Source organism: Dermacentor variabilis, chromosome 8 (assembly GCF_050947875.1).
Source record: "Dermacentor variabilis isolate Ectoservices chromosome 8, ASM5094787v1, whole genome shotgun sequence".
NCBI classification, from domain to species: Eukaryota; Metazoa; Arthropoda; class Arachnida; order Ixodida; family Ixodidae; genus Dermacentor; species Dermacentor variabilis.
In genome coordinates, this window is record NC_134575.1 from 145,294,438 (window position 1) to 145,320,405 (window position 25,968).

The following is a 25,968-nucleotide window of genomic DNA, read 5'->3' on the forward strand; positions in this document are numbered from 1 at the left end:
TCTGCATTTCCATAAGGCGTGCCCAAGCCTTCAAACTTTTCTTGTAGTGGCCAATGATAGCCCTGGCCTTCGTGCACAGCTTGGAAAACTCAGATACATCATGCTTAACATCACTCACGCATAAGTGTGGCATGTGTATGAAACATATTATGCCTATCTAAGATGACTGAGTAATTGCTGGAGTGAAATTTCTCCTGTTATCACTAATAACTTTCACTGGCACAGTACCGGGATCAGGCTCATTCATCATGCTTGTGGGAAAGACCACCAAGTTTCCAGCATTGTGAGCATCTGAAATTTCTGTGCATACCAGTGCATGCTGCTGAAATCAGCTCTCCATGATGTGGCATGTCGCCAACATGTAGCTTTCATTAGCACGTGATGTCCAACTATCTATTGTTATTGAGATTGCCTCTACTCCTACTCCACTGGCAATTATCTCCTGAAGGTTGCTCATCAAGTTTTACTTCTTGGAAGTGTAGAGCTCTAGAATTATTGCTCTAGAAAAACGTCTGCGATAGCACAATATACTCTCGCATAGCAACGTTCACAACGGCCACAAATCCTGGCCCCTTAACAACACTGTAAGAATGCATCCTGCACACTGTGAATCTGGCAATAATCGTAGTGATATGCTGTGCTTTTGGGTCCATATGTTTTAATTTCGGCTTGAAACGGTCATCTACTGGAGGCTATTCATGCTTTTCTGTGCACAATGTTCCTTTTCCTAAACGATGAAGACGTCCAGGTGCCTCATTAAGTGTGTCACCAGAGTTGTTAGTGTCTTCAGAAGAGCGTGGCATTGGAGACACTGAGCTTTTTGGCCTGGCAGGACCTTTACAAACAAGTTACAAATTGATTTGACACCTGCGGATGTATTGGCCATGTCACTTAGGTAACTGACTGAAGCAACTGATGCACACTGAAGTTCAAGCCCGGAGTGCGATCAGCATGTATTGCACCAACACCTCCCAATTGTAAGTATGCCACATGAAAACAAAACAACGAAGCAGGAGGCCTTGACCAAGTGCGTGCCCTGAGAACGCTTACTATTGACTGGCGTGCCCAAAATGGCTACAGCAGTGTTCTGAATGTGCATGGAGGAAGGGAAGCATTGGAGAGAACCCAGCGAGCAGGCTGCAGTTGGAGCGTGTGTTTCGCAAAGGAGCACTGGAACTGCTGTGCCGAATATCAACGTTACCGTAGCATCCGCACTCCTTACATTCTCGCTGCTGCTGCTTTAGGCCTCTGCAAAGTGACAAGCTTTTCCAGCCCCTCTCTTTCTCGCAGCGCATTCTGTTCACTAGACAAACTGACTTTGGAGTGTGGTGTGTAAGCTTGAAAGTTGTGGTTAGAGTGTGAGTGTGTCAGCCATCAACAGAGACACTCAAGTAAGCACAGCATGGGTCTTCGTCATCTTCACTGTGCCGCAAAAAAAGCACAGGAGCGTGTCTGCTTCACTAAAGCTGTTACTACAGAAGTTTCATAGGCGTTCTGACCCCCAACAGCAGCATGCACTTCTGGTGGCTTGTAGCAGTGCAAGTTTAAAGCTTGTGCTTCTCTGCTCCGGCGAGCTGATTGGAGGCGCAATGGGAGAGGGCACACCAATGTGGCTGCAGTTCCAGCTTCAAAAACATGATTTTAGGACCACTCCTATTTTGTTTCTTTCGTTCATGTGAATTTGACTAGGCCTGATGTCAGTGGCACTGTGTTTTGAAATTTTGTTAATTCACCTTGAATACTTTGAAATTGCAGAAATTTTAAATTTGAGTCGAAATGAATTTGAACACTGCAATATTCATTCCAATATTTGAAGCGACCAAATTTTTGCACAAGCGTAGCAGTTTCGTCTGAAAGCATTGCAATTAGCGATGTCACAGTTTTGCCCAAAAACCTGAAACATTAATAGCAATAACAGATTATTAGACAACTTCATAAAGTAAGTTTCGTAATTTTATTGGCCTTACAAATTGCAGTAAACATTCGTTTACTAATAAATTAACAAGCATGGTATCATGTGCACAGGCAAACGTGAACATATCTTACTCTATGGCCGCGAACACTTGCTGTTGCAATGCTGGCATGATGAAAGCATTGCCTATAGCGGGTACACACTTCGTGCTTCCTCCGTCTTCACTGCTGCTCTGAAACTTGAGATTATGCAAGCTCCAACACTAGGTGTGCCAGAACGCAGCATGCATCAAAGCACCAGCCATCACGGCTTGCCCTTAGTCTTAGCACCCGGTGTACATCACCTCTAAGATAGGGTGTGTGGCCCGCGCATGCACTCAGCCACATGGACAGCAATGCACCGTCATGGCGGTTTAGATTTCACCTGATCACCACTTCCTTCCACTGCCTTTGAGCAAAGAAATTGACTAGGGGAGAGCATTACATCTCTCAGCCAGCCTTGGCCTATCAACTCTCCGTGAAGCCATTCCCTTTGCCTTTTCCCTCACAGTATTGGCCCAACACATTAAGACTTGGCGTGTTGCCTCAGAATGTTTTCTTCCCATACTTTTTTATTGGTTGCACTTGTTCGGTGGCCCTGCCATAGCAGTATGTCTAGTGTTGAAGCACCTATACATACTTTGCGCTCTGACACGATCATCGTATGTTGGGCTGATACATTCACCTTATGTTCTCTCCTAATATGTGACCCTCCCCCTCTTGCGCTGAAGAAACTGTCATTGGGTTGAAACATGGCTGATAATACATGTTTCGGGTTCTAAAAATGTCTTCTGTTGCCTTTAACATACCAAACCATGAAATTACAGAGTATCTAATGTTACTTTGAGCTGCCTTCTCATGGCCTTCAAGATCCGCTGCTCTTACTTTGAGCTTCCATGCTCCCCGTGGCCTCCGCAAGTTTCTACTGATGCAACAAATGGTGCAGTGATATTTTATTGCATAGCGTACTCCTGTTTACATGCTTTAATGAGCACATTCCGTTCACAATATGTTATATTTGCCACTCCGACTTTTCATGTGGGCAGACATGCGCAAATGACTTCTGCCTTGATTTATGTTATTAGCTTTTCATTTCATTTCATTTTATTACCTTAAAGGCTCCTTGTGGGGCACTACATAAGGCGTGGGTATGCAAAAAGTATTACAGAAGGTAGTCCACAATGTTATTTTACAGAGCACTTGCTACTTCTCCCATGAAGGCAGGTGAAGTTGCAATGGCAGTGATGTGGTGGGGAAGGCTGTTCCAGTCTAGCTGTGCAGTGAAAAAATGACGACGAGCAGGCAACAGTGCATGCACCAGGGCGAGCAACATTTAGTGGATGGCCTGTGCATGGAGATATGTGCACAGGCCATCATTCATTCTGTTCACTTGTACAGGCTGTTCATTTTGCTAGATTATTTAGCTGCAGAGGCCCAAGTGTGTGCTCGAAGTAATAGAAAACTTTGGTAAACTTAACAATGTTACAAAGTTGTTTTGTGAAATTGCCCTGCAGAAACACATAATTTTTAGTGGAACTAATATTGGGAAATTAAGATATTTTGTTACATAGTAAATTTTGTTAAATCGAGGTTCGTTATATCAAGGTTTGGCTGTATTCCCATCCCCATTATGTAGCATTTTTTAGAATGTGTGATGTTAGCGTTTGTTAGTGGCTGCACCTCGGTGAATGTTTCTATATCTCTGTGACTAATGGTTTTAGCATTGTGTTTTGGTCCACATGAACAACATGTTCTGTTACGCTCATATATTTGCTGACTTGAGGTTCTAGTATATGTGTTTCACCCTATAGGCTCTTCCCATTATTCTATCGCCGCCTTTTTTTTCATAAATAAGTAATTTTTAAGAGCATTTAATTGTTTAACCAATCCACTTGCCACTATCGGTGTCATAAGAGCAGCAAATAAATGCCTATAGTTAATGAATAGTAATTGTCTGTTTTTGTTGGTATTTTAATGCTCACAGTAATTTGCTATGTAGTGCTATGATCAAAATTTTATTGTATTGGGAACTCCCAGAGAAGTTCAGTGATGGCAGTTGGAAGTTCATGATTACTGCTCAATGAACTTGTTATATTAACACATGTACTTATTTGTCCTTTTTCCGGAGACTGGATTTTGCCCACTAACAACTTACAGTTATCCTTCTTGCATCATGACTTGGAATTTACTTGAATCTTATCGTTGACTCTGTCGGTTGTGTACGTTCTCGCCGAACCTTTTGTAATAATATTGTTTGTGCGATGCAAATACTGTTGTACTTTCTGGAAGGTATGCAAGCTCCATCAATTACGCTGCAGCCTTCCATCAGTTGTGTATAAAAGCCAACGCACGCAACCTACAGGTCAAATTTTTGCCGATTGCTGACTGCTCTCCGCTATCATTGCACTGTGAGTGTTGCTTGCTTTTGTGGGCACAGATTCATCCAATAAAGAGATAGTTTTTTGATTCACAGTTTTACCACTGTGTTCTTCACTGTCATTGAAACATGACATCGGGTAAGGTGCTTCATTGTTTACCGGAAACCTCCTGTAAGCCCGAGCCACAAAGACATTTTCCATGTTTCCACGGACCATTGAGCTAGTCAAAGGCTACCACCGGAGCACGGGCGTCTAGCCTAACATTTAAGGAGATCAAGGCCAAGTCGACAGCCGGAATGACAGCACCCGTGTCTCTGGGTGTCATCATCAACCTATATTTATGTCCACTGCTGGACAAAGGCCTCACCCATCGATCTCCAATTACTGTATTTGCAGGATTCTACTGCACCCCCAATTGTAACACGCACTTATATTACCTTATTAACTTTTTATCGAAAAAAGCTGCGCATTAGAATCATGCAAATACAGTACCCGTATCTTGCGTAAGCTGATTCCAACTTGTGTCTACAAATTTCCTAATTTCATCACCCCGCATAATCTTGTGTCGTCTTTTAATGTACTTCAATTCCTCTGGCATCTACTCTATAACTCTAATGGTCCACTGGTTATTTACCCTACGCATTATTTATTTTCTTTATTTTCGTGCCTTAGAGGTCCATTAAAAGACACTGAGTAAGGGGGGATACAGTTGGGAGATACAATGAAGGGAAAAGACAGGTAAAGAAAAATCACATAAGTACATATCAGCGTGGTATACAAGCAACAAACAAATCAATACAAGTAATATTATGCCAAGACAATTAAAAAGGTAGTGTAGTGTGAAAGTACAAGCATAATAGAAACGCTAACAGTTCAACAGTGACATCATTATACAGTAATTAGTCATACAGAGCATGTATTTTTCTTGAATAGCATCCCAGTTAGATAATGTAGCGATATCATCAGAGACGCAGTTCCACAGGGCAATGGCATGATGTGCCTTCGGGTGTGTAAAAGCGGCAGATAGTGTGACGTGTTATTGTAGACATACCAATGAAGCAGACGTAACAAAGAGAAAGTTCAGTGTATATCTAGTTTCTGGAGTGTGATGGCTAGCTTTGTGTTGCGCTGCTATGACGGGCATAATTACGAAACTATGCAACCCTGTTTCGAGTACTTTCTAACATACCAATTAGATAGTCTTGATGAAGTGACCAGACAGAAAAATTTTAATTGCAGACGAATGAACGAAAGGTAAGCTAATTTGCGTACTTTGGAAGGTGAGCTAAGTAGATTCCTACAGAGGTATCCTAATGTTTTAGATGTTTTAGAACAGCAGATATATGCATGCTCCATGAGAGATCCAGTGTCAGATGAACACTGAGGTGTTTATATATGACTAAGCTCTAGTAACCATGGTACCACTTACTAAGTAGGAAAAGTCGGCAGTTATTGTGCTTACGGCTGAAAGAGAGCAGCTTGCATTTAGACGAATTCATAGACATCTTTCAGGTGTTGCAGCAGCTGCAAATTAGCTTAAGATCATTTTGAAGAGCAAGGTGATCATCAAAATTGTTAATTGTGCGGTAAATACTAATGCAGTCATCAGTGAACAGCCCAACAGACAAAGGTAAACCACAAGGTAAGTCCTTGATGTATATTAATATCAATGAAGGTCCCAGAACATTTCCCTGTGGTATATTGGATGTTGCATCACAAAGCTTTGAAGAAAACTTACATTAAACTGCCGACGGAAAGGAAGCTGCGAAGACATGACATCGTTAAATGATCTAATCAAATTGCCGGTAATTGAAAAAGCAGGCGACCATGAGCAACTTTCTCAAAAGCTTTGGAGAAGTAAAAAAATAGTCGGTCTGTTTGTTACCGTTCATGTTAAAATGAAGGTCCGTTGCAAGTTCGAATAACTGCGAATCGAATGAGTAAGCCTTCCAAAAAAAAAATGGTTAGATTCAAGGTGCTCATAGGTATGCGACGCTGTAATGTGCTCAAATAATTTGCAGCTAATACAAGTTAATGATGTATGTCTGTAGTTTTCTGGTGTGTGCTTGTTGCCAGTTTTGAATATCGGTACAACTTTAGCCACCTTCCAGTCTTTAGGCAATTGTCCAGATGCCAATTATTGCCTCAAAATATGACATGGAATTCGACTAGAAATAGAAGTATTTTTTTAATATCTTTGAATTAATATAGTCAATTCCTGATGGAATAGAAATGTTAAGGCGATCAATTAAAATGGCAATGCCCTTCTGAGAGGCCTCAGTTGGTGTCTTAAATGTAGAGGTTTGATCAGGTACAAGAGGTACATTAGAAGAATCCTCGTTGGTAAACACAGGAAAAATCTCATCGAGTACGGTTGGACATTGTTCGTCAGGAACGGGAGTGTCACCCTTGTGTCGTCATCATCATCAGCCTGGCTACGCCCACTGCAGTGCAAAGGCCTCTCCCGTACTTCTCCAACTACCCTGGTCATGTGCTGATTGTGGCCATGTTATCCCTGCAAACTTCCTAATCTAATCCGCCCCCCTAACTTTCTGCTGCCCCCTGCTACGCTTCCCTTCTCTTGGAATCCACTCCGTAACTCTTAGGCTAATGAGCGCGATTTTGTGCGCGACAGCGACGAGCGACGGATTCGAGCGATGGATCGGGCCGTCGCGTGAACAGATCGCTCGGTCTTGTCGCGCGATCGCTTGGTTCTGCAAATCTAGAATACGTCGCTCGTCACCCGGAAGTGCTATGAGCGACTAGCCAATAGCGCGAAGCCGGAATTGGATGTAAATAACTCGAGTACTTCCGATTGTCGCAGGGAACGAGCAAACGATTTAATTTTGATACGTGCAAGGATAAGAACCTACTGCAAGACTTTCATAAATATTTTATGTTGCTTTTTACAGCAAAACACATCAACTTAAGGTAATAAAGCACGCGTCACGCTAGTTTCGGCGTCTATATTGCTGCCCTCATACCGGCAACACTGGGGAGACGTCGCTCGAAGTCATTAGAGTGGCTAGAAGGAGAGGTGTGAATTCCGGCGGCGAAAACGTGACCCCACAGCGCACCGATGCCGCGGGGCGGCGCTGTTGACCGAGGCGCGAGAAGCAGGCAGCCGAAATGAGCGCCTCGCCAGCCTCGCGTCGGCTGCATCTCTAGCACCCAAGTGAAAGTGAGCCCGTTTCGAGTATCGCGCGCTTTCTGCGAGCGTCAAAGAATGAATCTTTTTCATGAAAACGATGTTATGTCAGCCCACATTATTACTCCTGTGAAATTTTACGGGTCCAGTTCACACTGAATCGAGATTCAAACGCGTTTTGTCTGTGCACATTTCGTGAAGCAGCTCAGGGTGTTAGGGGCTAGTGGGGGGCTTCGAAATAATTTCGACCACTTCGGGTTCTTTAACGCGCACTGACATAATACGGCACACGGGCGCCTTGCATTTCGCCTCTCTGAAAATGCGACCGTCGTCCTCGAGATGAGCAGTCAAGCACCCTATGCGTGACGCACACATAGTAGTCAATCGCCCTATGCAATCACTCTATGACGTAGTCACGTACAGTAGTCACCCTATGCGTATCAGGTAATGTCTGCAGATTAAGAGACATTACCTGACAATTCGTCTCGACGTATTTACAAACCACTTTCTGTCTGCACTTGACCTGTAGCATGTAATTTTGATGCTCATTTAAGCAATTTCCCATGATTGCAGACAGTGAAGCAACAGATCTGGTCATGAAATCGTTTATTTACAAGTGAGGAAAAAATTGTCATTACTTTACAACACACAAAATTTCGGTGTTTTCCGTTTCTTCTCCTACCCTGCTGACTGACACCTTTAAGCAAAAAGTAAATCCTTGTGAGGCGATAAAAACGTGTAACTGAGGCTGTCAGGGTAAGAGAACGGTCCAGGCAACCAATTTTGGCACGTCACGAATTGACTGCAACATTTCGGCCACAGCTTTGGCATGCAAGTGTATTACACTGAATGAACGATCGAGTGAGTTTCTTTTCAGGGGCATTGACCAGCTTATAGAATTATTCTGAGGGATATAAAATTATAAAATACCCCCAAGGTCCCGCTCTTTGGATGCCTCTGATGGAAGTTCTCTGGGGATATTGCCTTTATCACCAAGAGATGCTGCTTTGTAGCCTCACAATGTGTGGGAAAAACATGCCTTCTCGCCACATAACCTTCAATGTAATAAATTAGCCGTGCGTCGCTGCTCTACATAACTTTGGTGGTCCAAATTAAGCCACTTGCACGGCATCAGTTGGCACAGCCTTCACGCTGTCTTCACTGTGGCTTTCTTGTTCAGCCAGCGCCTCTTCAACAGATAACAAGAACTCCACGACATCCGACGGCACATTGCCGCCTTGGGACTCCTGCTAGACTGTAGAAGCTTAGACACCTGGATGTGCACAAGCAACATTTGTTACTTAAGCAAACCGAACTTCTGCAAAACATAGTAACTATTTACCAAGCTTGCACGTATACATGCCTTATGACTAGAATGAATTGAGTTGTTTGCCCCACTCGCTTGTCTCACAACGCCAAAACATTGCTCTAGGCGGTCTCGGCTCAGTTTCGAAGTCATCATGTACATGAAGTCAGCGTTTTCTGCAAGGTACTTTAGAAGGTGTTTTGTTGAATGGATGTTCATCCTCAGCCCTTCAGAAGTACTGTTACTAAGAAAGTCGAGCCCTTTGGAGTGAGCCTCACATTAATCAAGAAACGGAAGAGTTTCAAGGGTGGCCTCTTTCTTGCTGCACCGTCTAAAATACCAAAGGCAACAATCATGCACCATTTTGAGCGAAAAACTATGTTAAAATAACCTCATGACTTCCGCAGTGAACCTCGATGGCATAGCTTCAATGAGCCATGGCCCTTGGGATCGCTCGATCCCGTTCGGCAAACGTTTGTTTGCAGGCAGGGGAACGGAAGAGATACTTTTTCTGAGGTTTTCCTGCACCCAGGATCACATCCGGGCACAAAGCGCCAACGCCCCGTCTTCTTTTTCGCTGCCGACTGCATCTCGCCCTCGAATGACAGGTTGTCGCAAGGAACCCTCCAAAAGAGGCGACGAGACCAAGTGACAGCGGAGGCACGGAGGCGCAGGCCAGCGAGGCTACGAGTACCCCGCCGCGAGCGGCAGCGCCACATTCCCCCTGGTGGCATCGGTGCGCAAGGGGGTCGCGCGCGCCTGAAGGAAAGCGCCGCCGGTATTCACACCTCCCATTCTAGCCACCCTAAAGTCATCGCTCGCATGGGGTGCAACTTGTAGGCGACGAGCGAACGCAACAGCCATCTCCATCGCGTCGCTGTCGCATGCAAGATCGCTTGCATGGGGTTGTTAATGAGCATCGGTTATCTTCCCTACTCATTACATGTCCTGCCCATGCCCATTTCTTTTTCTTGATTTCAACTAAGATGTCATTAACTCGTTTTTGTTCCGTCACCCAATCTGCTCTTTTCTTATCCTTTAACGTTACACCTATCATTCTTCTTTCTATAGCTCGTTGCGTCGTCCTCAAGTTGAGTAGAACCCTTTTCGTAAGCCTCCAGGTTTCTGCCCCGTAGGTGAGTACTGGTAAGACACAGCTATAATACACTTTTCTCTTGAGGGATAATGGCAACCTGCTGTTCATGATCTAAGAATGCCTGCCAAACGCACCCTAGCCCATTCTTATTCTTCTGATTATTTCCGTCTCATGATCCGGATCCGCCGTCACTACCTGCCCTAAGTAGATGTATTCCCTTACCACTTCCAGTGCCTTGCTACCTATCGTAAACTGCTGTTCTCTTCTGAGACTGTTAAGCATTACTTTAGTTTTCTGCAGACAGACAGACAAACTATTTAGTCCTAGGGGACTATGTTGTCGTAATCGCGGGCCGCGCTGGGGACGGAAGACCATGATCTTCAGCCCTGTCGCAGGCCCTTTGGACAGCCTGAAGCTGGACATGAAGGTCGTCACTCATGACGGCTTCTTCCCAGTCTTCTTGCCTGTTGTAAGGCGAGTGGTGCAACGCAGAACATTGCCACAGCATGTGGTTCAAGGTGGACTGTTCCTCGCCGCAGTTGGGGCAGCGGGGATCCACACCCGGAGTGTAATGCCTCAGCCTGGATCGAGACGGAAAGGAGCCCGTCTGCAGCATTCTCAACACTGAGGCATAGAGAAAGAAATATGACCGACGTCTGGGGTCTGCCTAGCTTCGGGTGAGAAGCCGGAAACTGCCTGCGTCCTAGCTGGTCGTGAGCAGTGATCTCGCGGAAAGTAAGCAGCGGGTCCGTGGTTCGGTCGATCCCCTGCGAAGCCGGGCCCCTCAGACGCGCGGTTTACGAGACCTCGCGTCTGCCTGGTCGTGGGCCAGCTCGTTGGGGTTGATCGAGCCGGGGGATACGTTCCGGTCCATGTGCGCCTGGAACCAAGTGATGACATGACGGGCCGTGCCTGACTTGCGGGTACTCAGCACCGCCTCGGCCGAGACCGCGCCGCGCCGACCTGGAGTCCGTGAAGATCTGCGTGTGCCCGGGTTCGCACAGAGACAGCGCCACTGCGACTTGCTCTGCGACGGGCGCCGTCGAGCGTTGGATAGACGCTGCAACATTCAGGATCTTGCCCTGAGGGTCAACCACCGTGGCCACGTACGAGTTTGTTCCGGGATACTGCGCCGCGTCGACAAAGGATGCGAGCTGGGTTCTGCGGGGCAGTCTTAATGTGCGCTCGGGCTCTGGCTGCGCGCCGGGCCTCGTTGTATTGTGGGTGAGCGTTCCCCGGGAAGAGAGAGACTCGAAAGGCGTCCCGTTCACCCTGGCAGAGCTGGACTGCGCACGGCTCCTCGGCCATGGCTGCCAGACTAGCCATCTCGAGTATTTGACGGCCGGCCTTGATGGTAGAGAGGCGAATGATCTGTGCCGTTTTCTGCGCTTCTACGACTTCGCTCAGGGTGTTGTAAACCCCGAGTTGCATCAGCTTCTCTGTGCTGGTCGTTACGGAGATGCCGAGTACTCGTTTAATGCTCTTCCTGATGAGTGCGTCGATCTTGTTCTCCTCCGACCGCGACCAGTTTAGCGCGGAAGCCACGTAGTTGATATGGCTCATGAGGAAGGCGTGGTAGATCCTTAGGAGGTTGACTTCGCTGATACCCCCCTCCCCCTCCTGCTCGTCACTCGCGAAACGAGTCTGAGCATGTTCTCAGTCTTCACGCTCAGGCGCCCGATCGTTTGCGCGTTGCTGCCCTTTGCATTGAGGACCAGTCCGAGCGCCCTGAGAGAATACACCCTCTGGATGCGCTGGCCCGTCTTCGTTCTGAGTACGATCGGTACTTGGTCCAGCGTCGTGTCGAACTTGCGGCCCTCTCTGTCAGGCCGATACAGCAAGAGTTCCGACTTAGTAGGCGAGAGGACCAGTCCCGTGCCCTCTAGGAACTCTTCCGTAACGTGCAAGGCCTCTTGCAGGGCCCGCTGCACCACTGCGTCCGACCCATCGCCGCATCAGACGCTGATGTCGTCCGCGTAGAGAGCGTGATTGAGATTGACGCCCCCGATTCGGTCGAGTCGAACTGATAGGTCTCTCATGGTGATGTTGAGCAGTGGGGATAACACCGCACCCTGCGGCTTGACGCAGGCTTCCAGAGCCGTATCGGTCCGAGATCTGACCCAAATTGATCGTGGCCTTGTAATCCCTGAGGAAAGAGCTCACGTACGCGTGAAAGCGTTCGCCGAGGTTCAGTCTGGTCACAGAGTCGAGGACGTATTTGTGTTTGACCGTGTCGAAGGCCTTGGTGATGTCCAGCGCCAAGATGCCTCGGACATCTCTCGTGACCACGTCGACTATCTGGCGCATGATCAGTAGCATGACCTCTTGAGTGGACAGCGAGGGTCTGAAGCCGACCATATTCGGCAGGAGGAGGTGTCGTTCCTCGACATGCCTTGATGTTCTGTTGTGGATGACATGCTCCGCCACATTCCCCACGCAAGACGTCAGCGAAATCGGTCGCAGACTGTCTATGGCTGGTGTCTTGACCGGCTTCGGAATTAGGATCACCGTGGCTTCCTCCCAGGCACCGGTACGATGCCGGCCTCCCAGACCTCGTTCATTTTTTTGGTGAGCAGTTCGATCGAGCCGTCGTCCAAATTTGGAAGGAGTCTGTTCGAGATTCCATCCGGCCCGGGTGCGCCGATCTTCCGTTGAGGCCTTGAAGGGCGGCTCTGACTTCCGAGACGGAGAAGGGGGCGTCAATCTCCTCGGCTGCCTTGCCGCCATAGGCCGGGTAATCTTCCGGCCCTGACTGCCCGATGGGGAGGTAGCGACGAGCGACTTCGTCCATCACTTCGTTCGTAGATGCGCCTTCGCTGTTGAGCTTTTGGACCAGCCTATCGGTGGCCAAAGTGTGGTTTCTCGGACTGCGTGTCGTCGAATAACTGCTTGAGGAGGTTCCACTTGCCTCCCGCGCGCATCTGGCCGTCGACTGACGCGCATACTTCGTTCCATTTCTGCTGGCGGAGCTCTTTGCAGTGCGATTCGATCTCGCGGTTGAGGGCCGCGATCATCCTCCGGTGCTTGCGATTCAGCTTCTGCGTCTTCCATCTGGGCAAGGATCGACATTTGGGCGAGTTGGTACTGGTTCAACATCTTGAAGGGGCAGCGCGAAAAAACGACGACAGAAGGCAGGAACACACAGGACAGCGCTGAACTCACAACTAACTTTATTCGAAGGCATACATACACTTAAGTACACAACCCATAGCCACGTGCTCTCCCATCCATGGCGTCATATCAGTGCGCAGGCAAAAAAAACAAAAAACACGCGAAACTATTTAATCTAATACTACGTTATGGAGCTGCTTAAAAATTCAAATTCACTATCATGCAAATTTATCGATGGCATGCTTACACAGCGCGACCCTTTTTCTGATATAGAAGGCCTCAATAATCTCCCTCGTAATCTGATTTTTGTGCGTGAAAAGTATTGTGGTGTCTTTATATATTGGAGTGCACCCATGCTCAGAGCAATGCCGCGCGACATGCGAGTAGGCATTACCCGTTAGTGAGCGCCTATGTTCAGACAATCTAATATTAAGGCAACGACCTGTTTGACCGATATATGCGTGACCGCAGGAAAATGGAAGTTCGTACACAACTCCCATTCTACAGCGCACAAACGGGGACAAATGCTTAACAGTACAGCCTTTCCCAGCATGAGTGGAGGCAGCCTGGGCCAATTTCCTATCGATCTTACCACAAATTTTGATCAACTTGTTAGGGGCAGAAAAAACAACCTTTATATCAAATTTGCCTGCTACATTCCTGAGATTATGGGATAGTTTATGCACATATGGAATTACAACCAGTTTTTTCTTCTTGTCAGCAAGCTCTGGATTATTTATTCTTGAGGGGGCTCCCAATTTCACACGTTTAACCAGTTTCTGTACTGTCATGCGGATAGCATCCTCTCGAAAACCTGCCGCTCTCAAACGCTCCAGTTGTGTTAAGAAACTTTTAGACGTCTTGTGAAAACACGATTTTGAAAGTGCGGAAAATAAAACCGAAAACGCAATGCCGTTTCACAAATGTTCACAAAATTCCACAAATGTGGCTCAGGACTAGTTTTCACACATGAAGTGCCGGATAAGAACGAATTACAATTTTTAGATACGAGGCTCAACTTAACTGATACGCATGTGTGCTGGATGTATTGCCCAAGGTCAGAAAAACCAATTTTAAATTTTCACTCCGCACATTCCAAGGTTGTAAAAAACGGCATTGCGTTTTCGGTTTTATTTTCCGCACTTTCAAAATCGTGTTTTCACAAGACGTCTAAAAGTTTCTTAACACAACTGGAGCGTTTGAGAGCGGCAGGTTTTCGAGAGGATGCTATCCGCATGACAGTACAGAAACTGGTTGAACGTGTGAAATTGGGAGCCCCCTCAAGAATAAATAATCCAGAGCCTGCTGACAAGAAGAAAAAACTGGTTGTAATTCCATATGTGCATAAACTATCCCATAATCTCAGGAATGTAGCAGGCAGATTTGATATAAAGGTTGTTTTTTCTGCCCCTAACAAGTTGATCAAAATTTGTGGTAAGATCGATAGGAAATTGGCCCAGGCTGCCTCCACTCATGCTGGGAAAGGCTGTACTGTTAAGCATTTGTCCCCGTTTGTGCGCTGTAGAATGGGAGTTGTGTACGAACTTCCATTTTCCTGCGGTCACGCATATATCGGTCAAACAGGTCGTTGCCTTAATATTAGATTGTCTGAACATAGGCGCTCACTAACGGGTAATGCCTACTCGCATGTCGCGCGGCATTGCTCTGAGCATGGGTGCACTCCAATATATAAAGACACCACAATATTTTTCACGCACAAAAATCAGATTACGAGGGAGATTATTGAGGCCTTCTATATCAGAAAAAAAGGGTCGCGCTGTGTAAGCATGCCATCGATAAATTTGCATGATAGTGAATTTGAATTTTTAAGCAGCTCCATAACGTAGTATTAGATTAAATAGTTTCGCGTGTTTTTTGTTTTTTTTTGCCTGCGCACTGATATGACGCCATGGATGGGAGAGCACGTGGCTATGGGTTGTGTACTTAAGTGTATGTATGCCTTCGAATAAAGTTAGTTGTGAGTTCAGCGCTGTCCTGTGTGTTCCTGCCTTCTGTCGTCGTTTTTTCGCGCTGCCCCTTCAAGATGTTCCATCTGGGCCCCCGCAGGGTCGTCTGCGTCAGCAGGCGTTTGGTGTGTTGCGACACCACGTACCCGAGCACACGAGGGTTGGACCCTCCCGCGTGTAGCCGCGCGCGGCTTAGCCGTGTCTGGGGAACGGGGGATCCTGGAGGTTGAGCCGATGCTGGGTGTTTGGACCTTTAAGGCCCCCCGGCGGAGGCAACTCACCTCTTTGGCCTCTGCTTCACATAGACGGCACCCCTGGACTGACCCACCCGGGGGAAATCGGTAATTGCCTTTCCTGTCTCTCTCTGCCTCCAGCCTTCGTCTTTCTCTCACTTTTTATCTTTCCTGTCTTCTCCTAGCTTCCGCTTACTTCCAATTTTTCCAGGCAGCAAGGGTTAACCTTGTGTGAACAGCCAATCTAGGTTATCTCATATTTGGTTATAGTGATAACATACAGCTGGCGTTTGCAGGACCTGTCTTTCAGTCCCTGTAGCGTCCCCTTGTAGGGTTCCACGCTGGGTGGCTAGCGTTATTGCCGAAAATTAAATTTGTCTATGTCTAGTTCCGCACATTTCTCTATAACCCTTATATAATATAACCAACCCTTATATATAGCTATCATTCATTACGAGAAAGCGTTTGATTCTGTCGAAACCTCAGCAGTCATGGAGGCATTACGGAACCAGGGTGTAGACGAGCCGTATGTAAAAATACTGAAAGATATCTATAGCGGCTCCACAGCCACCATAGTCCTCCATAAAGAAAGCAACAAAATCCCAATAAAGAAAGGCGTCAGGCAGGGAGATACGATCTCTCCAATGCTATTCACAACGTGTTTACAGGAGGTATTCAGAGACCTGGATTGGGAAGAATTGGGGATAAGAGTTAATGGAGAATACCTTAGTAACTTTCGATTCGCTGATGATATTGCCTTGCTTAGTAACACCCGCCGTGGTTGCTCAGTGGCTATGGTGTTGGGCTGCTGAGCACGAGGTCGCGGGATCGAATCCCGGCCACGGCGGCCGCATTTCGATGGGGGCGAAATGCGAAAACACCCGTGTGCTTAGATTTAGGTGCACGTTAAAGAACCCCAGGTGGTCGAAATTTCCGGAGTCCTCCACTACGGCGTGCCTCATAATCAGAAAGTGGTTTTGGCACGTAAAACCCCAAATATTATTATATTATTATTGCTTAGTAACTCAGGGGACCAATTGCAATGCATGCTCAATTATCTGGAGAGGCAAAGCAGAAGAGTGGGTCTAAAAATTAATCTGCAGGAAACTAAAGTAATGTTTAAGAGTCTCGAAAGAGAACAGCAATTTACAATAGGTAGCGAGGCACTGGAAGTGGTAAGGGAATACATCTACTTAGGGCAGGTAGTGACGGCGGATACGGATCATGAGACGGAAATAATCAGAAGAATAAGAATGGGCTGGGGTGCGTTTGGCAGGCATTCTCAGATCATGAACAGCAGGTTGCCATTATCCCTCAAGAGAAAAGTGTATTATAGCTGTGTCTTACCAGTACTCACCTACGGGGCAGAAACCTGGAGGCTTACGAAAAGGGTTCTACTCAATTTGAGGACGACGCAACGAGCTATAGAAAGAAGAATGATAGGTGTAACGTTAAGGGATAAGAAAAGAGCAGATTGGGTGAGGGAACAAACTTGAGTTAATGACATCTTAGTTGAAATCAAGAAAAAGAAATGGGCATGGGCAGGACATGTAATGAAGTGGGAAGATAACCGATGGTCATTGGGTTACGGACTGGATTCCAAGGGAAGGGAAGCGTAGCAGGGGGCGGCAGAAAGTTAGGTGGGCGGATGAGATAAAGAAGTTTGCAGGGACGACATGACCACAAATAGTACATGACCGGGGTTGTTGGAGAAGTATGGGAGATGTCTTTGCCCTGCAGTGAGCGTAACCAGGCTGATGATGATGATGATGGCTAGTTCATTTCCTCGCCTTCCCGATCGCTCTCAGAAAAGAGGGCGCACCGAAGATGTTTTCCAGTTCTTTGGACGTCAAAGACCGAACTTCCCACGATACCATGTCATTCACTCAGAAAAATCCGATAAGCAAGTACGAAATATCTACCCTTTTCTAGTTTCCAAGTCCTTAACTGATGTCCTTGGTCCAGGCTACAAGGTATCAAGGCTGTCAACTGGTGATCTCCTGTTAGAGCTGCATGATCAGAAACAATACGAAAAGTGGCCCAGTCTAGTGTCACTTGGGGATGTTCCATTGACAGTAACTCCACACCGCACTCTTAACTCCACCCGCGGCGTTGTCTCTGATGATGATTTGCTCCAGCTGACAGAGGCTGAGCTCTTGGAGGGCTTCAGTGAGCAGAATGTTGTCAATGTCAGAAGACTGGGCACGGTGGCACCGAAAGAATGTGGTCCAATCCTCTGCTTTTCTTTGTGCAGTTCTGCCTCCTGTGCACTGCATTCTGCCTGGATCACAACGTGGTCACGGCCACTACGTACAAGCACGGCGATCTCATCTACCATCAAGCTACTGATCAGTTTCTGCTGCCACCCATCAGACCACCTCATCATACAACAACAGCAAGCGCAGAGGGCGCCACGCCGCCTCTGCAAGTGACGACACTGTGCGGAACAAGTATAAAGGGCCACCTTTTGGAATACGCGACCACTGGGCACGGTGGCACCGAAAGAATGCGGTCCAATCCTCTGCTTTTCTTTGTGCAGGTGAGGAAGGATTACGGCAAGTGTTACCGTTCAAGCGATCCTTTTCTAGTTGTGCTGCCGTGCCCATGGCTGTGTTGCTTGCTTGATGTTTTTTTGCCTCCGGAAGTTGCTGCTTTTAGGAGGGGACATTGAAACTAACCCCGGGCCCGAAGTTGCTCAAATCTTGAAACAACTTAAGGAAATCGCATCTGATATTAAGGATATCAAAGAAAACCGCCTGGTTGATATTGAAAAAAAGGTTGACGCTTTATCGAAACTTGAAGACAAGGTCACTTTATGCCAAAACCGGCTTTCACATATTAACGAAGTTGTTTTGACCCTTGAAAAGAAAATAGACGAATTGGAGAACCACAGTAGAAAACCTAATTTGATTATTTTTGGCCTAACAGAACCAGAGAGTGAAAACGGCGAATCACTGGAAACAGCTGTAAATAAAGGTATCTTCCAAGAACTTCTCAAATTTAACCCGATAGCTATTGAACGAATACATAGATTAGGTCGTTTGTCCGCGAATAAGAAACGACCTGTCATATTGAGATTGTTCGACACAAGAGACATGGCGTTAATTTTTAAACAATGCCACAAACTGAAGAACACTACTATATCAATAAGTGAAGACTATTCGCGAAAAGTTCGAGAAGTTAGAAGGAAGCTGTGGGCAAGTGCGAAAGAAAACCGCGAGAAGGGTGATAAAGTTTCCTTAGCTTTTGATAAATTATACATCAATAGTACAGCTTATATTTGGAGCGAGGAAAAAAATGAAAGAATACCTGTTAAAAAAAACGACGCAGAAAAACCATACCGCCCAACGACCCGCCGTCACGCGCAAGCGCAGAAATAGGCACGAGCGTCGCCGATGATCCAGACAATGTTTCAGAACTTTCATGTTTAGAAATCTTCCAACCTGCCATCCACAGCAATTCAGTTTCAGCTAAGGACAAACGTCTGCGTATCGTGAATCTTAATGCTCGTAGCGTGGTGAACAAGACAGATTCCTAGAAATTCACTTGCTACAACACGATCCGCACATCGCAGTCATAACGGAAACCTGGTTGCGCAGCGATATAACAAATGAACTTGTTTTTCCTCCCAATTACAAAGTATTTCGTAAGGATAGACTGCGCAGAGGTGGAGGTATAGCGGTTCTAGTTAAAAATCAAATCGGAGCCACGCTTATCGGTGATACTCCCGAACTAGAGTACCTATGGGTTAAGTTATCGTGCTGGGGTCAATCCTTTGTGCTGTTCGCATTTTATAGACCGCCCGATGCTACACCAGACTACTTGAATAAACTTAAAGAGCACATGTCTCTGTATCAAAATAAGAAAAATTTTTTGATCTGCGATCTTAACTTGCCTGGTGTCAACTGGGAGCTCCTCCAAGCAAACAATAAGGCTGATGCAAATGCTAACATTATTTTTGACATTATGCTAACACATGATCTTATTCAGGTGGTTAATCAACCCACGCGTGTGCAAGGGTCCTCACGTTCTATATTAGATGTTATTTTTTTAAACCGAACCTTTTCCGAGCATACCGTGTCAATCGAAGATGGCTTATCTGACCATTACCTTATTGCACTTTCCTTGCCCATTGTCAAAACTACCGTTCCTAAAACTAACAATACCAAATCTTTTAAAGATTACACCAGAGCGGATGGCGCCAGCATAGTTGACTACATGGAAACTTGTCTTACGCGCTTTGCAGATAATGGTAGTGATGTGTCTGCACTTTGGGCCACGTTTGTTACAATGTGCAGGCATTGCATAGATATATTCATACTCACTAAAACTAAGAAAGTCAATAAAAGTACGCCTTGGATGACGCGTGGAATAGTACAACTAAAGCGCAAAATCAAACGAATAAAAAAGAAGCATCCACGCATGATCGTTATCACGGAACTCCAAAACAAGCTGTCATGCGTCGTGCGCAATTAAAAAAATTTTTATTTTTCCACAACATTACCGAACATTATAAAAAACGCACCGGATAAGTTTTGGGGATACCTTGGCAATAGCAAGAAGGCTATTATGGAAATTGCAGTTAATGGAACCATTATTAACGACTTAAATGTCATTGCACAACATTTTAACTATTATTTTCATAGCGTATTCTCCCGTGCACAATCAGGCCCATCTTTGAGTTCTGCAGGGTTTGAAGAGCATGAGGCGAACTTTATATCTTACCATGGCATTGTGTCTATGCTGCTCAATTTAAAAACCAAAACAACTCCTGGCCCTGACAACCTCCCGAATGTGTTTCTTAGGCGATACGCCGAAACTGTTGCCAAGTTCTTAGTGGTATTATTCAGAGCATCTTTGTTAAGCGCGAAATTGCCTGAGGATTGGAATATGGCTCGAGTTGTTCCGGTCTTTAAGAAAGGCGATCGATTATTGCTCGAGAATTACCGCCCCATATCATTAACGTCATCTTGCTGCAAACTTTTCGAGCACATAATTGCAACTCGCATTAATGAATTCTTAGATGAACACTGCATACTAACAAGTGCTCAACAAGGCTTCAGAAAAGGTTATTCCACTACCACACAATTAGTAACAATAATTGATTCAATTACTAAAGCTTTAGATGCCAACGGTCAAATTGATGCAGTGTTTTTAGACTTCAGTAAAGCATTCGATAGGGTAATTCACAAAAAGCTAATTTTAAAATTAAGGAACATTAACCTTCCGGACATCATAATTACTTGGATTACAGACTATCTGGATAATCGCCAACATTATGTTTCCGTTGACGATCACAACACGGGATATCTACCAGTCACTTCAGGTGTTCCCCAGGGCAGCGTCCTGGGTCCATTGCTCTTCATTTTATATATTAACGCGATAGCGTTAAGGAGCTCGTGTCGCAGAAAAGCCGGTGTCGTCGGTGTCGGCGTCCGCGGCGTTGGCCGTGAGCGATAAATCACGGCAGGCACTTCATAAATAAAAAGCAACTTCCAAGATGGGCTGGCAGCCCCATCGACATCCGGTCTGGTGGGCGCAGAGGCATTGCCCTCCGAGGCAAGGCTCTCTCAGGAAACTTCTCGCTCGCAACAGCGCGTGTCCGGCGCCTCACAGGAGGCAATGGACACTACACCTATCCTCACGGCGCACCAAGCGCCTAAGGTGCGGCGAGGTTCTCTCGAACGTTCCAAAAAGCGCCACATCCCCGTTAGAGGGCCTGGAAAGAACTCTGTAAACTAAGGCATAACTTCTCTTTCTGTATACACAACACCAGTTTACTTTAAATATGGATACACAGATCATTCAATGGAACGACAGAGGTCTTCTTAGAAACCTTGATGATGTGCAAGAACTCATCCACAAACACAATCCAAAAGTGCTGTGTTTACAGGAAACACACTTAACATCCAAACACACAAACTTTCTTCGACAGTATGTTACTTTTCGCAAAGATCGCGATGATGCCATCGCATCATCGGGCGGTGTTGCAATTGTAATTCAAGAAAGCATAGCGTGTCAACGTTTACAGCTACGAACGGTCCTTGAAGCAGTGGCGGTTCGAGTTGTTCTGCTAAACAAACTTATCACTATTTGCTCGCTTTATATACCCGCACATTACAAACTAAGCAAACATGAATTTCAGTCCTTTATAGATGAATTGCCAGAACCCTATGTTGTTCTTGGCGATTTCAATGCACACAACTACTTGTGGGGCGACCCCCGTATAGATGCGCGAGGACGTCTTGTTGAACAGTTCCCTTTTTCTTCTGGTGCGTGTTTGTTGAATAAGAAGGAACCCACATATTACTCTCTTGCAAACAGAACCTGTTCTTCGATAGATCTTAGCATAGTTCCCCGTCTATACTGCCTGAACTTGAATGGGAAGTTACCAACACCTCTCACTTCTCTATACTGCTAAGAACATCTAAAGAAAACGAATATCCACCACAGGCTCCTAGGTGGAAGATCGATACAGCCGACTGGGAGAAATTCCTAACTCTTATTAGTATCTCATGGGCTGACATGTCTTTGTTAGGAATTGATGCGGCTGTAGAGTATTTTACAGTCTTCATAATAGCTGCCGCATCTAAATGCATATCTGAAGTGGCTTGGCATGCAAACGGCGCGTCACGTGGTGGAACGACGAATGTAGGATCGCTCGTAAGAAACAAAGCAAAGAGTCGGGGTTGCTACGCGCCTCCCCCACTTTGGAGAATCTTATTAACATTAAAAAAGTAAAATCTGAAGGCAGGAGAACGCGCCGACAGGCCAGAAGAGAGAGTTGGCAGAAGTTTTTATTGGGTATCAACTGGTATACAGATGAGGCCAAAGCCTGGAACAGGGTTAATAGGATAAGAGGACGACAAACATACTTCCTCCCTTTGGTAAACACAAAAGGCCATACCCTGCAAGACCAGGCAGATTCACTTGGGGAGCATTTTGAGAGCGTGTCAAGTTCAACCAATTATTTACAATCTTCTCTCAAATAAAACAAATAGAAGAACGTAAGCCATTCACAAGAAAAAGTCGAGAGAATAAGCCTTACAACCGTCCTTTTAGTATTGCCGAGTCGAGAGCTGCCTTGAGCGCATGCAAGACCTCTGCACCGGGATCTGACAGAATCATGTATGAAATGATCAAAAACTTACACAATGACACCCAAGTTACATTACTCGCACTTTTCAACACCATTTGGGCTGTAGGATACCTTCCAAGTGCATGGAAAGAAGCCATTGTGGTCCCTGTTTTGAAACAAGGCAAAGGTCCTTCCTCAGTGGCAAGCTACCACCTGATAGCCCTCACAAGTTGCCTTTGTAAGGTATTTGAAAAAAAAAAGATTAATCGGCGACTCATTCACTTCCTTGAACTGAGCAAAATGCTTGATCCCTATCAGTGTGGCTTCAGAGAAGGGTGCTCCACAACTGATCATCTTGTACGTATTGAAGGAAATATCCGGGACGCATTTGTACACAAACAGTTTTTCTTATCCATATTCCTCGATATGGAGAAAGCGTACGACACAACGTGGCGTTACGGAATCTTCAGAGACTTGTCAGAAATGCGCATACATGGTAATATGCTAAACCCAATAGAAAACTATCTGTCCAATCGTACCTTCCGGGTAAAAGTCGGCAATATACTTTCACGTCTTTTTACGCAAGAAACGGGTGTACCCCAACGAGGCGTGCTCAGCTGCACGCTCTTTATCGTGAAGTTGAACACGCTTCGTGCTTCATTACCACCGGTCATCTTTTATTCGGTCTATGTGGATGACATTCAAATAGCTTTCAAATCCTGTAACCTTGCAGTGTGCGAGAGACAGGTACAGCATGGCCTGAACAAAGTGTCAAAGTGGGCGGACAAAAATGGATTTAAGATCAATCCTGACAAAAGTTCTTGTATTCTTTTTACAAGAAAGAGAGGCCTGATCCCAGATCCTTGCTTAGAACTGTTAGGACAACACATACCTGTAAACAAAGAGCACAAATTTCTAGGTGTTATACTTGACTACAGGCTTACTTTCGTCCCACACATTAAACTTCTTAAAGAAAAATGTCTAAAAACAATGAACATAATGAAACTTCTTGCCCAGACTACATGGGATAGTGACAGAAAGTGTTTAATGAATCTCTACAAGAGCCTCATTCGATCACGATTGGACTATGGTGCCGTGATTTATCACTCTGCCGCCCCTAGCGCGCTAAAGATGCTTGACCCAGTCCACCATCTAGGAATACGACTGGCCACTGGCGCTTTCAGAATAAGTCCCATACAAAGTTCGTATGTAGAATCAAATGAGTGGTCACTTCATCTGCAGAGAACATACATCAGCCAAACATATTTTCTGAAAGTCCACCCTAATCCTCAACATCCGTGTTTTAATACTGTTAACGATATGACATATGCTACACTCTTTCGTAATCGTCCCTCCGTAAGACAGCCTTTCTCGCTGCGTGTGAGGGAGCTTAGTCATGAAATGCATGTCGCACTCCTCGACCTTCGCCTAATGCATCCAGCCAAGCTGCTACCTCCTTGGGAGTGGCAGCTGATACAATGCGATATATCTTTCACGCAAGTTACAAAACACGCTCCAGAGACTGAAATCCAAATGCATTTCCGGGAACTCCAGTACAAACACTCCTGCAGGGAGTTCTACACAGAAGCATCGAAGTCACACGACAGGGTGTCCTATGCAGCCGTAGGTCCATCCTTCTCGGAATCCGATGTGCTGCATCGGGAAACTAGTATCTTTACGGCTGAGGCCTACGCACTATTGTCGGTTGTAAAACATATAAAGAAATGAAAACTCCAGAAATCAGTTATATATACTTAGTCTTGCGAAGGCTTTGATGTCATTCTGTAACCACAAAAATCCGGTAATTAATGAACTCTACTCCGTCCTGTGTAAAACATATATATATCTAACCAACATGTGATTATATGCTGGGTGCCTGGACATAGGGGCATCGAGGGTAACGTTCAAGCGGACCAGATGGCCACATCAATTTCATTGCATGCAGTCAATCCTACTGCTTCGGTCCCTGTCACAGACCTGAAGTCTTTCTTGAGAAGGAAACTGCGAAACCACTGGCAACGTATGTGGGACGCAGAAGTAAATAACAAACTGCACGCGATAACGCCACAGTTAGGTTCTTGGCCCTCCGTAACAAAATCGCGGCGAACAGATGTCCTATTCTGTCGCCTCAGGATAGGACACACATTTGGCACGCATAACTTTTTACTCACTGAAAATGATCCTCCAACCTGCGGTAGATGCGGGGAGAGGCTCACCGTCCCCCACGTCCTCCTGGAGTGTCGGGCAGCCGAATCTGAGAGAAACATTTTCCCCTACATACCGGCAGCACATCCCCCCTTCATCCAGTAATGTTACTCGGCCCAGAACCGCTATTTGACACCAACGCAGTCCTAAGTTTTTCTGAAAGATGTTGTGTTGTATGTTGTTAGCCCCCACATGTTCGTAGCATCTCCTCTCTTCAGAGGATGCCGCTGTGATAGCTCCTTCGTATAGCACATGCCTCTAGGCCCTTGTGTTTCAAGGGCTCTGGCAAGGCAGCAGTGCTCCAGGTAATTTTACCATCTCATATATCTTCTAATTTGCATCATTCTTTTACGATGGATTTTAATGCTCAAGAACACGTCATTTGTAATCGACATCAGCTTATTACAGATAGATTTTACGCACTCTAGAGCGACTATTTTTAAGGCCCCTTTACAGCCACGCCACACCAACTTCATAGAACTCATACCTACATTGCAAACTCATCACCGCGGACCTGGCGCTCTTTGGTCATATCTGGCACTTGCGCCAATAAAAACTATACATTCATTCCATCTGAGCGTGAGGGAATTCTTTGTTTCGAGCAGGTGAGCCAATCGAGTGTGTATGCGGTCGAGCTTGAGGTCCGTTTTGACGGTCTTGGTGACCGCAGCTACGTCCTTGAGCTGCGCTACGAGGTCTGCAAACGACTCGTATTCTTGTGATCGTCCTTCCTTCTCTTGCGGAAGGCGTTCCAGTCAACTATTTGAATGACTCTGCGCTTGACCGCCCTTGCTGTGGCCCCTTCTTCCGTAGACGTTTGCCTGGCCGCGGCCGCTTGGACAGCGCTGGCGTTTCGGAAGGCCTCAAAGTTGGCCTTCATTCTCTAGATTTCCTCCTTGAGACTGGCGTTTTGGTTCAACTGCGCGATCATGGGATCGTGCGCGCCCGCTCGCTCTCCTGTGCGGCGGCGTGTTGCGCCCGGCCCGTCAGCTTCGTCTGTTTCACTTTGTCGGCCCAGGTGGGACCTCCTGGGATGCGCACCTTGGACTTGGAGCGGTCCCTAGATTGAAAGCGCCCTCTTTGCACAGAGCGCCCGCGTGAGCGGGAACGCGTTCTGGAGTGGGAAAGCCCGCGCTAGCGGGAACGCCCCCTCGAAGAACTCCTCTTCCGTAGCGCTGACGTCAGTGACTGGCTCACCTCGTGTGCCGCGTTGGCGCCCCTCTTGGCGTCGCCGGTTTTAACGCGACAGCGTTAAGGAGCTCGTGTCGCAGAAAAGCCGGTGTCGTCGGCGTCGGCGGCGTTGGCCGTGAGTGATAAATCCCAGCAGGCACTTCATGAATAAAAAACAACTTGCAAGATGGGCTGGGTGGGAATCGAACCAGGGTCTCCGGAGTGTGAGATGGAGACGTTACCACTGAGACACGAGTTCGATGCTTCAAAGCGGTACAAAAGCGCCTCTAGTGAACGCGGTGTTGCCTTAGAAACGAGCTGTTTCT

General features: G+C 46.3%; 1 protein-coding gene across 1 annotated transcript in view; it reads left to right on the top strand.

The window, feature by feature from the left end:
- LOC142590651 (uncharacterized) overlaps positions 1–25,968 on the top strand; it is an 85,494-nt gene that overhangs the window by 25,966 nt on the left and 33,560 nt on the right. The window contains exon 2 of the mRNA XM_075703031.1: positions 17,444–17,728. Within this exon, the coding sequence (XP_075559146.1) occupies positions 17,444–17,728 (285 nt within the window). The remainder of the gene's footprint in view (positions 1–17,443; positions 17,729–25,968) is intronic.